Here is a 14,131-nt window from a genome sequence, read left to right on the forward strand (position 1 = left end):
GTGATCAGTTTACTATTCCGGAACTGTATTGGAACACTGATTCTGCTAGTCGGCTTATAGCTTTGAATTTGTTCCTTGGAGAGAGGTATGTTTTTCAGGATCAGCCTCGTTCCATGCTGGTGTTTTCTGGTAATGATTTGGCGCATTTTTTCATGACAAATTTGGTAGCCCACTTCTACTCCATATGCTCCTTGTTAGATGCTTCTTTGTCTCACTCCTGTATTGTTGCATCAGTCGATTTTCATGTAGTCTGTTTTTGTTGGTCGACCGAGCACAAATGTGCACTTGGCACACTTATTGAGGCCAAATTCCATTTGGATGTCATCAGATTATCGTTTTACCAATTCGAGTTGTTCTGCAAATTATTTGTCATTTAGCGCAAAGAGTTTTAAATTATCCATGCACAGTAGATGTGTCACGCTTATTTCTTTGGACATTGTTTTATTGGATGTTAGGGTGTAACCGTGTCCTTGCTCATTAATGAGGTTACTTAGTGGATCCAGAGTCGGGCAAAACAGGAGGGAAGAAAGGCCATCTCATTAGAAGATCCCACGTCGTATCCTCACTCTGGTATTTCGATCTTTGCTTCAGAGTGCTGCAGGATTAGTGTGGTATTCCATAAATCCATGGCTTTCTCAATCAGCTTGATTATTTGGGGATTTATCTTGTACATTTACACACACTTTATGCGGGATGATGTCAAAAGCTTTTTTTATCGTCTATCCAGGCTGTTGAAAATTTGGTTCTTCTCGTATTGCAGTTTTCCAGTACGGCCTTGTTTAGTAGCAAGTGGTCTATTGTTCTGTAACATCCTCTCTTACATCCCTTCTGTGTTGTCTCAAAGCCTCATTGTTGGGTTAGGTGGTGGTACATTTTTTTCTGTTAAAAATTTGTATGTTGTTGGCAGAAAGGTCATTGGCCAGTATTTGTGATGCAGTTGGTGTGTGTGTGTGTGTGTGTGTGTGTGTGTGTGTGTGTGTGTGTGTGTGTGTGTGTGTGTGTGTGTGTGTGTGTGTGTGTGTGTGTGTGTGTGTGTGTGTGTGTGTGTGTGTGTGTGTGTGTGTGTGTGTGTGTGTGTCCATTTGAGGGTTTGAGGAGATGGAACAAAGTTCTCCCACGACGCAAAGTAACCACCTTCACTTTGATAAGGAATCACAGTTCATGGACAAAGCTGTTAATCTTTGTTCTTCTCAGAGTTTTGTTCCAAGGGCTCTTGGATCGTCACCAAACGAACCCCAGACTGCTTCCAATTGTAGTTAATTTGTGGTAATATTCCCGGGGATGGTTTTCAAAATCTGTGAGGTTCTTCATTATTCCTGTTGCTCCCATTATCACTGATGCAATTCTGATGCTGAGCTTCCATTATCTCTTGATATCATTTTTGAGGTCCAAGTATTTCGTCATTTTCTTGATTTCTGCATTATTTAAGCCAAAATTGCTGGGTACCGATATCTCAATCAGCAATGCTGTCTCTTCCTTTTTGTTCCTGAGAATGATGTCCGGTTGGAAGGCTTCGTTTTCTATGTTCACGCTCGATGGGATTATCAAGTTGTACGTGAGCATGACGTCCTTGGTTCGTGTTTCCACGAGTTTTCTGGAACTGAGATGATGAAATGGAATCACTTTGCATACTTTGTTGTGCTGTAATGTGAAATGTTGTTCTGATAATCGTTTTTTTGCATCCCGAAAGCAGATGGCTCGTAATTTGTTTATCTTGCAGAACCTACACTTATCCATCTGGTTCAGTCCTGCCATCTTTGTAAATCCATTGGTGTAGTGTCCTTGATCTTGAGCATTCATTATGATTTGTTCTCCATTCCAGATGAGCTGACCTCTTAGCCATTCCAATGAGCCTTCTTTGTCGATCCCCACTCTGTCCAACCTCTCTTACATCCCTTTTGTTCTGCTTCCAAACCTTGTTGCGTTCGGTGATAGTACATCATATCTCTAATGATTTTTATTATAAGTTTGAATGTTGTTGGGAGGCATGTTATTGGCTGGTATTTGTGAGGAAGTTGGGTTTCTTCAGATTTTCGGATGAGAAATGCGTTTCCTTCTCGGATCCACTCATCCACTGCCTTTTCCTCTTGGATTAGTTTGTTGAATGTCCTAGCGTAGTGATTGTGGAGAGCATCAAGTTGTTTTAGCCACAAGTTTGGAATCCTATCTGGGCCTGGGTTTACAAAGTATGGCATTTTTAACCTCCGCCATCGAAGATGGACGGAGGTTACCGTTTTCACCCCTGTCTGTTTGTTTGTGAACAGTATTACGGAAAAACTCCTGGACGGATTTCGACGAAACTTGGTGGGGGGGGGGGTAGGTATGGTCCAAGGATCATGCCATTAGATTTTGGACTTGGTTCAAAGTCCAATATGGCCGCTATGGTGGCCATTTTGAAAAAATATTCGAATTTTTGTTTTTGCATTTCTACATGTTTTAAGTGATTTCCAACCCCCAAAAAATGCGATTTTATTTGACAAAAATTTGAATTTTTTTTTGCATTTCTACATGTTTTAAGTGTTTTCCAACCCCCCCCCCCCAAAAAAAAATTTGTTGGAGGAAAAAAATTCCAAATTTTGCAACTTTTTTTTCAAAAAAATTTCAATGTTTATTTTGCAATTTCTACATGCGCGTCGATCTAGTTTAGTTTATTCAATCGTGGTTCAATCGAGTCTGATCCGTTTTGACCTACAATGAATAGGATATCAGGTTCACTTTAGTGACCCAGCAGAATTGGCAACGTCAGGTTTCGTACTCTACCGAGTGCTCCCCCTCGAGTTGAAGTTGTTTTCTATTTTTTTTTTCTTCATAAATAATCACTGGGGGGCATTTCCTCTAGATGTTGCTTCTTCTTTCCCAAGTCTGGGTTCCATTCTGCTTCCTTGTTATGTTCCTTTCGATCTTCAAAAATTCCTTTCCAGAATTTTTCTAGCTTTCCTTTTTCAGGAGAGAATCGACACATTCTGCTTTTGTTTCCCTAATTCACGGTAGAATCTCTTCAGGTTACTCTCAAACATGTGGTTTTGTTTTCTCCTGGTGTTTGCTTCCTCATATTTTTTTTCATCTTCCTTGTTATCAGTTCTATTTTGAGTTTTTCAGCACCAAAGCACTCCATGTTTTTGGCTTAGATTTGGTTATTTGTGTTTTTTCTTCTTTAGATTCTTTTTTTGTTGTTTTGGGCTTCTGTTTACTTTCCTGAACTGTTGTATCTGACCTACTTCCTTCCCCAATTGCTCTCTTTGTGTCTCCAATGTTTCCATGGTGGGATTTGGCTTCTATTTGTAGGGCCTGGTTTTTTCCTCTTCTGGTGCTGTTTGCCAGTTACATTTTCTTGAATGAATGGTGCTGCTGTGAATAGAAACACACGATATCGCTTTCTTTCAAGGTGGACGATTTTGAAATCATTTTTCTGATTGAATGATTGGGTCCACCTCACCAAGATTTGTCTGTTTATTTTCTTTGTGATGGAGTTTTGGTCTCTCTTAGTTTTATCTCTTCTATTTTTTTGGCCAACTTCTTCATCATCATCTTCACCCTCATCTTTCTTCCCATCATCTGCCTTTTCCACTCTATTCCCCTTCATCTGTGCCCGAGTCCCCTGGTCCTCGCCTCTGAATTGGTTTGCCTTTCTTTCATGGAGACACCTTCCTTTTTTCCTTTTGCCACACTTTCTTTGCTGCCTTTGAACCGGCTCTATGTCAAGGTTTGGGTTCCTGTCTCGTTGCACAGCTAAAACTTCTTCTTGTGCCACCTTGGCCAAATCTCTACCATCACTCTCTTCACCTTCAAGCGAGCACTTGGCTGCCCTCACTCTCATCTCTTTGCACTTGTTGCCTTGCTCTCGATGCAATTTCTTCTCTTCTATCTTTCTATCTAGCTATCTTTTAAATGTTGGAAAAAAAAAAACCTCAAATTTATCAAGGGGGATTCTCTCCACCCAAGCAGCCAATTTCGATTTTTTTTCAGCTGGTTCCTGAACCAGTTACCCTTACCTTTCCTCTCCCATGCCTTAATGTATGGAATGCATTCTGCATTGGAGGATCATCTCCTTCTCAACAATCCAAGTTTCCATTTGTAATTTTCATCTCTTGTGTTGTCTTTGATGGTAGAGGCATTGTTAGCACCTTCACAGCTTCTTGCTTTGTTGCATAATCATGTCTCTTTGCAAGGTGATGTTTTTTTCCTCACTTGAGAAGGTGCAGTCATGATTTTTTCAGCGCACTTTCCTGCTCCTCGGAGTGGCGCACAGCCATAGGGCTTCCCCTATAAGGGGCCTGCGACTCTTTGCTCGAGATACTGTCTCTTTTGTATCAACATAAAAAGTTCCAGTTTCCCTGAGCCAAGTCTTCATCACCTCCTCCTGTTCGACTGAAGGCCGGCTCATCCCCGGGGCTCGCCAAAGACTCTGGATTGTGCACAAGTCACACAGAAGCACACTCTGCTCACTTTTCTCCACCTTCATTCCCAGGGCTGACATCTGCCGTCGGTGTTGATACCCCAGAATTTCCCAGCGCCATGATTGACGCATCACCACGGTCGACCTCACAGCACCGCCCCGACTCTCACATCACAGAGCCGTACACATTTCATTTTCCCAGTCTACACATCCCAGTGGGCCCCTTAACCATGGCCACTCCAATCCCATCCTCCTTCAAACCTTCACTTCTGGCGTGTGTGTGTGTGTGACTATTAGGGGGAGGAGGGGAGGAGGGGAGGGAGGGTGATGCAATTACCCTATGGGTAATGTACTAGTTTGCGTGAAACCAAGCTGTTTACAAATATAATGTGTAGATATAAGACCAGACATATTTCTCACTTTTTTCGTCACAAAAAATATGAATGTTTCATCTCCCATACATCTCATTCACCTAAATGTAAAGACAACATCTACTGTAAATTGATAGATGTCTGTCCTTTCCTTTTCCAGATGAAGAAACTTTTGGCAAATTAAGAACATTGACAACTTCCAACTGGAAAGCATGGCCACGTTTTACTGACTTGCACTTCACTCCCATTCATTACAAACTAATTTGGTTAAATCCCACACATTGAATTCTGTACGATGCTGTCGATCACTGCAACTTCGAATCACAAACAAAAATAAAGCCCGAATACATCCAGGCACATTATTAATATGCATGTTATAGTCGAGAGTTTTCCCGGGTTATAAACGTTATAATTTACACGATAATTACCAGAAATAAAGTGCACACCACAAACGCAATAACCAGGTTTAGGTTCGTCGCCTTCTCCATTGATCACCGATGGCCAAGCTGCTCAGTTCTTTGGATATTTATTTGCACTTGCAATTAGATTATATTAAAAATATAAAAATAAGAAAAATAAAATAAATCCTACTTTCAATTCCGTTACATGAACACAGCCCATCTGTTGGTACACTGATGAGCAACAAAACTCTTAACTATAAATGAAAATGAAATCAAAAATTGCTGGTTAAAGTTGGTACGATGGAACGCAGTCTCAGAAGTAGGAGCTGATTATGGTGAGTTATGCATGCCCCTTGGTTTGGCCCGGAGCATGGTGGACACCAAATTAGTGACATAATTGGTAACTTATCCATTGCTGAGCGTCAACAAAGGGAGTAACACCTCCCATTTTCTCAAGTCTTCAGTACGTCTCGGCTGGGGTTCGAACCGCTGACCTCCTATAATCAGAGCGTATGCTCTAACCATTATGCCACTGAATACTGATTCTTTATTTATATAGTGTTGAGTCTCATGGAGAGAGCGAGAACACAGACTGGATCAGGATGTAACAGGAGGAAAAGAACAGTAGAAATTGGAGAGGGGGGGGTGGGACACACAAAAAGAAGTGTTGAAGGACAAATATAAAGGGAGACTTAGTGAAATAAGGGACGGTGGGGCGGGGAGGAGAGAGCAAGGGCAGGATATAAGTGGTTAACAAGATGGATATGGTCACAAACTCTCATTCACAGTGGTGGAAGGAAATACTGGAAAAATGGAAAGATGTAGGCTTTGAAAGGATTCATAGCAGTCCGATGTGCAGATCGAGATCTCTTTTTCATATCGAGGCATAAGCACTTAGCTGTTGACGAACTCATCATATTGCCAGTGGTCCCACTGTCAATGGAAACATGTTGTGTGACGAGTGTAAAATATGTCCAGCTAAGGAGACTGATGCACCTGAACCCTAAAGGCTGAGCCAGAACAGTCAACTGCCAGACTGGCCAGGAATCTCGAGAGCCGGTATCCTAGAGTCCTCAGATTTTTAGCTTACTGGAATTCAAAATCCAATAAGGTATCGTCATCGTGCACCGTCCGTCTATCCGTCTCCTATTTCGAATTCTCTGGCCAAACCGCCGGGCCGATCCGGCTGAAAATTGCCAGCAAGGTTCCGCTCCTGACTGGTAATGGGGGATTGCAAAGCTCATTCCGGTCACGTGACTAAGCTGGTCAAAATGGTGGACTTAGTAAATTCCTTCAAAATTCTTTTCCAGAGCCACCAGTCCAAATTTGGGTTACAACATTAGGCCAATTGTAGGGATGTTATATTGCGGAGGTCATGCCGATCACATGATGGAAAGTATGCCAAAATGGCAGACGTAATAAATCATTGGGAAAAATCCATAAATTCCTTCAAAAATCTTCTTTTCCAGACCCACCAGTCAGAACACTGCCAAATTTGGGTTGCAACATTAGGCCAGGGCCTAATAAGTTACAGGTCCAGTGGTCCTATTTTTCAAGGAGGTTGGCAACTTGTCAAGTCTTGGCCATATAGCTTTGGTCTTCTGGGAGGTATGTACCTCACCAAACAAGTGACAATCTGTACGTCCCTTGATTGATGATACAGTGATGGATATTTTTTGTGGACGTTGTGACTGAGGTTTCGGAGCAGAGTAGAGAGACTATGGGATAAAAAGTGTCTACATTGGGGATCAATGGCGTGATATGAAGCAGCTTGCATTACTTTGGCATCTTCAGTTGTGTGGATCATGTCGAGTCCTGATACGAATGTTCAAGACATCTCGGGTTTGAACGAAGTTCCATTCAATACCTCCGTTTAACCGATTGAGGTAAGTTTGAGTGCATCAGCCCTAACCAAGTGAGAACAAAGGAGTTCACCAATGAAAGAGAAAGGTCATCTTTTACCTCCTCTCTTTGGTGGGAAATGCCTCAATCATAATGCATTAGGTTGTAATCAACAAACGGCAATGGCCGTTCATGAAGGCCTTTGGGGTCATCAGGTTCGAGGTAAATATCTGAAGAATCTAAAATGAGCACACTTCAACTGAAATTCGTATTGTAATCATATTACTGCCATATGTCCTCGATAGAAGTGGAAATTTATACAATGGTATTGCAAGCCATGATGGAACAATAATTTGCAACTTGGTCCAGCATCAATTCCAACATGTTTACTTTATGTTGTGCTGTATGGAGACTGGAAAATCCCATCATCAGTAAAGCTGTGAAGGGCGGAAATTTTTGTCGCAAGGTGTACCTCCCACAAGAAACGGAGCAAGATTTTGGTTGAGCAACGGAGTATGATGCAGGTATTGCCTCCAATTTTCAAACAAGTTCACAGTTGAAGTTGTGGTAAGGCACTACCATCTTGGCACTCACTCAATGGACATGTCAAAAACAAATAATTAGACCACTTACAGAAAGCTTTGCAATGTCTGTGCCACCCAAACTGTCTGTTGCCAGGCCGGTCAGTCACGTACTGTGAGCCCAGAGACATTTAATGGTGGATGAATCCGCACGGCCATAATCTGTCTTTTCAGCTTCAAAGTGAGATTATTTAAACTGCTGCCACCATGCCAGCTTGGGTATAGGGCAGGGGTCGGGAAGGTGTGGCTCGCGAGCCAGGTGTGGCTCTTTTGATGATTGCATCTGGCTCGCAGATAAAATTGGAGTTTGAAACTTTGAAAGCCCAATATTTCTCACGGAAGCTTTACCTATAGTTTGAATGGTGCCGTGCTTCATTCACATGCAGGGCTGAACTTGGCAGAAGGAGAGAAGAAAAAACGCCTCCGAATTGGCTGAAGTGGTTTTTGTTTCATCCAGTCATGCGGCCGAGGCGACTAGTGATTTCGGTTCCTCCAATGACGTGCCGCCGCCGACACGCGTAGCGGAATTCATCTCGACCAATCACGCGCTACCGTTGAGGTGACAGCATCCCAGAGTCGGCCGGCCACGCCGTACCTCTCGAGTATATAAGCCCGTGCGCAGGCCAGCCAGACTCACTATTTGCCAAGCCTCAGTTGGTTCAACATCTCCCTCTCTCCCTCTCTCTCTCATTTTCTCAAAGCTCACCCTTCGACGAAGAAGATGGCGAAAAGAAAAAAAGATGAGGAGTATCGTACATTCCAGGACGAATGGGCCGAAGAATTCGCCTTTGTGGAGAGAGCAGGTTCCGTGGTGTGTCTAATTTGCAATGACAAAATTGCATCGATGAAACGGTCGAATATAAAGCGGCACTTCGACACACGCCATGCTACCTTTGCATCAAAATACCCTGCGGGAGACGGCAGAAAGAAAGCGTGCCAAGAGCTACTGAGCAGGGTGCAAGCCAGCCAGCAGCAACTCCGCGTATGGACCCGGCAAGGTGACTATAATTCCGCCAGCTTTGCTGGATCTTTAGCAATAGTGAGGAACGGAAAACCATTCACAGATGGCGAGGATGCTAAAACGTTCATGCTGGATGTCGCCAATGAACTTTTTGATGATCTTCCGAACAAAGACAAGATAATCAAATGGATACAAGACATGCCTCTGTCGGCAAGAGCTGTTCATGATCGTACCATCATGATGGCAAACCAAGTGGAGGAAACGCAAGTCAAGGACATAAATACAGTGCCGTTCTTTTCCCTGGCTTTGGATGAGTCAACAGACGTAAGCCATTTGTCGCAGTTCAGTGTGATTGCAAGATATGCTGCTGGTGATACACTGCGCGAAGAAAGTCTTGCTGTTCTGCCAATAAAAGGGTCCACAAGAGGCGAGTATTTATTCAAGTCTTTCATGGAGTTCGCTCAAGAAAAAAAAAATCTACCTATGGATAAACTTATCTCAGTGTGTACTGATGGTGCTCCGTGTATGGTGGGGAAAAACAAAGGATTTGTGGCGCTTCTCCGTGAACATGAAAATAGACCCATCCTAAGTTTCCATTGCATTCTACACCAGGAGGCACTTTGTGCTCAGATGTGTGATGGGCAGCTTGGCGAAGTGATGTTGCTGGTCATTCGTGTGATCAACTTTATTGTTGCCCGAGCCTTAAATGCTCGCCAGTTTAAAACACTGCTGGATGAAGTTGGAAATAACTATCACAGTCTGCTTTTGCACAGCAATGTGCGTTGGTTGTCAAGAGGGAAGGTGCTTAGCCGTTTTGCGGCTTGCCTGAACGAAATCCGGACTTTCCTTGAAATGAAAGGGATTGAGCATCCTGAGCTAGCCGAAACTGAGTGGCTCCTCAAGTTTTACTATCTCGTGGATATGACTGAACATCTGAACCAGCTCAACGTGAAAATGCAAGGCATTGGAAATACAGTGTTATCGCTTCAACAAGCCGTGTTTGCTTTTGAAAACAAGCTGGAGCTCTTTATCATGGATCTTGAAACAGGTCATTTACTACATTTTGAAAAATTGACAATTTAAAGATGCATGCACAGCAAGTGAGCCCACTCAAAACTTTGATCTTCATCAGTTAGCTGGCTTCACATCCAGTCTCCTACAGTCATTCAAAGCACGCTTTGGAGAATTTCGTGAGCACACTCGTCTTTTTAAGTTCATCACCCATCCAAACGAGTGTTCACTGAACACAGCCAACCTGAGTTACATTCCTGGTGTCTCCATCAGAGATTTTGAAGCAGAAGTGGCTGACCTGAAGGCCTCAGACATGTGGGTGAATAAGTTCAAGTCACTGAATGAGGATTTGGAAAGAATCACACGACAGAAAGCGGAGTTGGCAAGCAAGCACATGTGGACAGAAATGAGAAAAAAAAAAAAAAATACTTCAACCCGAAGACGAGCTGATTACCAAAACTTGGAACGCGCTTCCTGTCACATACCTCACACTGCAGCGTGTGAGTATTGCTGTATTGACCTTGTTTGGATCTACGTATGCATGTGAGCAGTCATTCTCACATCTTAAAAACAACAAGTCCAACCTACGATCACGTCTAACGGCTGAAAGCCTCAACGCTTTCATGAAACTTAACCTCACCAAGTACCAACCAGACTACAAAGACATCAGCAAATCCATGCAGCACCAGAAGTCCCATTAATGGTGAGTATTATAACAACATTATTTAAAATAATAAATTCAGAGGCTTATTATACTCACATTTAGTTGAATTCAGTCTTAAAATATATTATATGGCTCTCACTGAAACAGATTTCCAAATATTTTGCTTTCATGGCTCTCTGAGTCAAAAACGTTCCCGACCCCTGGTATAGGGTAATTCCAGCGTAACGGACGAAACATTGAGACAAAAATTGCATCACTAATGTTGAAATTTTGAAAAGGTTGGCCATATTACATACTGTAATTAGTCTCTATGGCTTTCTGATATTGGTACAAACCCCACTGTGTAGTCTACTACTAAAGCTAACATCAACATTTAAGAGGCGTAACATCGAAATGGACACAACTAAAACTGGCCATAGCACAATTCTTAAATCCTGTGAAATAACGAATTTGTAGTATACCTTTCATTCACGGTAAGCAAACTAAGCATTATTAGCATACTTTCTATATTCCAACGATACGATCTGTCTGTTGTTTGTTAAAATATTTTGAAAAGTTCACTGTAACGGACGTAACCCATACGATCACATATTGGATAGTCAATGCTAGGGCGCATTTTATGATAGCTATACAATCTCTTACATACATCAGCGAACATTTGGTTGTCTAACAGCTTGTATAAGCCTCATTGATGTTGATCTATAGGCACAGAGAGAAATGGACCAAATATGTTGATGAGTAGTTACAGCCTGATCCAATATCAGTAATATTCATCAGCGAATACTACTTCGGATTAAAACATTCATCAAATAGCCATATTTTCGACAAAATAAGAACAGACAGAATGACTTGCCGTTGGAAGACGTTGAGGCAGTTCTTTCAAGATGGCCGCCAAATCATGTGACATCATCCACGGAGTAAATGTCGCATAAATTATGAAAATTCAGACCTAACTAAACACCGTCCAACAGAAATCCTTTTGAAAAATACATTTTCAAATTTTATGTTTCATGTCCATTATTACGTGGAATTACCCTAGATAAACCCCTTACAATCATGATGCCAAATCAAAACACAAGGCATTATTTCAGAAAGTAGAGAGCACTTCAATTGCTCAGAGATAGCACAAGGAAACAAAGTTTTCTGGCCCAGAGGCAAAATCATGGCACCCAGACCAAGCCCAGTGGAATGACATCACTTGCTTAATAACAACTAAATACATCAATACTGGCACTTTGTCTTTACCCAGTCCTCCCCTTGTATAGTTTAACTTGTATATCCCCTATTTTGCATTCATTCAGACGGTGATGATGGCCGACGGTCAGACTTGGTCCTTGGCCACATCATGCAGGCGTGGAAAGCATGCGTTTCCCAGGACCGCACGCCGATACCCGTTTCGCAGCCAATCGGAGATGGATGGATGGATGCAAGCAGAACCAATCAGAGTGGAGAGGTGGAGCATGAGAAAAATATTTCTCTTGACAGCTTGGGAAGAGGACGTGGAAGAAGCACAGACAGTTTCTTCTTGGCGAGTACTTGCTGGGCAGCACTCACCCTGTTTGGATTGCGCTGCCTCAGTCATGCTGTACAGGTCTCAGTACCTCGCTGTTCTTCTGTGGCCAGGGAGTGGGCTGGACGAGCTTGTTGGGAGTGGGACTTCTTGTTGAGATTGACCAGTCATGAAAGGCAGAAGGCATTGGACCTCTGAGAAGGCCACAATTCCCACTTTATCTTATCTGTCTCTCCTATCTGCTGTTACCTTTGTTGAAAGAATGGGTGTGAATAAGGCATAACATATATATATATATATATATATATATATATATATATATATATATATATATATATATATATATATATATATATATATATATATATATATATATATATTTTTTTTTTCATTAAGCACAAGCATGCAGGGTTAGGGCTGACGCCATGCACAACTTTTCATGGCATTTCTTTTTTGTTATTTATCAACTACAAATGTTTGAAGTTATGAACGCTTTCCACGTGATTACATTAGGGCGTCATCAAAACTAAAGTCGAACATTTGGCCCAAACCGACATCCCCACCAAAATCAGGCTGGGCCACTCAAAGTCCGAATCATGTTAAAAGTTCTTGAAGTATTGTGTGTCTCACATTACCACTGGGGTCAAACTTGTGGTGACTTGGGGGGGCTGTTGGAGACACTGACTTTGCAACAGAATATTACTATTACAGAAATTATCCTTACGGACTGGAGAATCCATAGTATAGAACAAATTATTTCTTAAGTGTCTATTTGGTTAAGCATATCGTACTCCGTGTGAAGACACAGACATTAGCCTCACATGTTGTTTCTTTTCAGACCTGTTTTTCAGTCACATTCCATGTATTCTTCCCCTTATTTCATCACCCTCATGCACCAAGAACTCTTGCCAACAAGAGCTCCCTCAACTGTCCCAAAACAGGTTCAGCGTAACGTAGCATTTGTTCGTGGCAAAACATCTGATCGCAATGTGTTAATACCCATCGATAATTCCACCAGTCGAGATGGGGGTGGGGCGATGAATGCAAATAACACCACAATACGATCCCATCCCCTTGATAATTCCACCAATCAAGGAGATGAATCGATTGGTCCAGGAAGTGCAGACACTACTTAATTCCACCAATCGGGGGCGATCCCCGAAGGAAACAAGGCAGGGTTACGTGGCCGAGCACAGGAATACAAGGCAATGTATCACTCATTCCGGGCACGAACCTGTGAGACTACTCACTGCATGGATTCCGAATGGATGTGGCGTGGACGTTCGGGTGTGCTGCTATTCTAGATGGACCTTAACATCTCAGCGCACTGGAGGTTGTTGGCATGAACCTCACAGCCATTGGTGGTTGGTACCAAACAACTGAGCATCAACAATTAAAAAAAAAAAAAAAGAGCATTTGGGGGTACCCATCCACCATGGTTATGGGGGCAACCTCCACAGCCTTCAGGAGCGCAACCCTCTAGTCTAGAGGGATGCGGCGCATTCCACAGGATCCGAATTCCATGCACCAGGTCAGATCGGGCATCTTATCTTCCCCTCATTGTAGCCGTCGATAGTATGCGGGCCCATATTTATTTTGTTAAGTGACTGTGTATATCCGATCTGTTCCGGGGGTGTGAGTGTTACACAAGGGTCAGGGGAATTATTTGTCGTTTGCTGCTTGTAAATTGTGCATTTATGCAATATAGGTTTGAACCTGACCTGGTCTCTGGGTCATCCTGCTTGCTCCTTTGGATTCATCTGGTCAGTCCAGAAAAAAAAAAATTAAAAAAACTGTTTGAGATAGCGATTGGTCATGGGCTAGTACCGCTCGACTTCCCAGAAATCACGTGGGTTTTCATAAGCTCAGCAAAGATAATATCTTTCCCGTGATTGCCCTGGCACGGCACTTGACCGGCGCAAGGACTTCAATGCGCACGGTAACACGGCCTTTGGACGCGAGGATCTGGTGAGAAATCCTGAGTCGGGGTATTGATGTAGTTGCTCAGCGACTTACCGGATTCTAACCTGAGCAAGCGGGATAGACCGCCGTGATAGTTACAATACATCCACAGTTAAAAATTAAAAAAACGTCATAATAATAATAATGCAATTCTGCATAGAGATGGTGGTGTTCTTTCAATGAAGGTTGAAGTGAAAATGCATTACTTACTCTGATCTGGCGATTAAATAACCCTCGGGTGACATTGTAGGAATCCATGCTCAAGTGTGGACCACTTGCAACCCAATCGTCGGGATCCAAAACCCGGGCTTTCAGGAGTAAATGCCTTTAACTCGATCCATTACGGATGGACCTTTCACAGCAGTCAAATCAGCACCTGGTATTGGGAGGTTAAAAAAAAAAAAAAAAAAACGATCACAGGTAGTTTATCAA

At 42.6% G+C, this 14,131-nt stretch overlaps 1 protein-coding gene across 5 annotated transcripts in view; it reads right to left on the reverse strand.

Annotated features, from left to right (window-relative positions):
* The window catches only part of WDTC1 (WD and tetratricopeptide repeats 1), a 62,268-nt gene that overhangs the window by 44,128 nt on the left and 4,009 nt on the right, over positions 1-14,131 (reverse strand). For 3 of the 5 annotated variants that reach the window (XM_085858747.1, XM_085858746.1, XM_085858745.1), the window contains one exon: positions 13,910-14,075. In XM_085858747.1, coding sequence (XP_085714873.1) covers positions 13,910-13,957 — 48 coding nt within the window. In that variant the 5' untranslated portion in view covers positions 13,958-14,075. Of the gene's footprint in view, positions 1-13,909; positions 14,076-14,131 lie in introns of those variants that run through there. The other 2 variants (XR_015052144.1, XM_085858744.1) reach the window with 1 other exon arrangement.

This window comes from Eptatretus burgeri, chromosome 16 (assembly GCF_056783735.1).
Source record: "Eptatretus burgeri isolate ZD-2024b chromosome 16, Ebu_testis_v1, whole genome shotgun sequence".
NCBI lineage: Eukaryota > Metazoa > Chordata > Myxini > Myxiniformes > Myxinidae > Eptatretus > Eptatretus burgeri.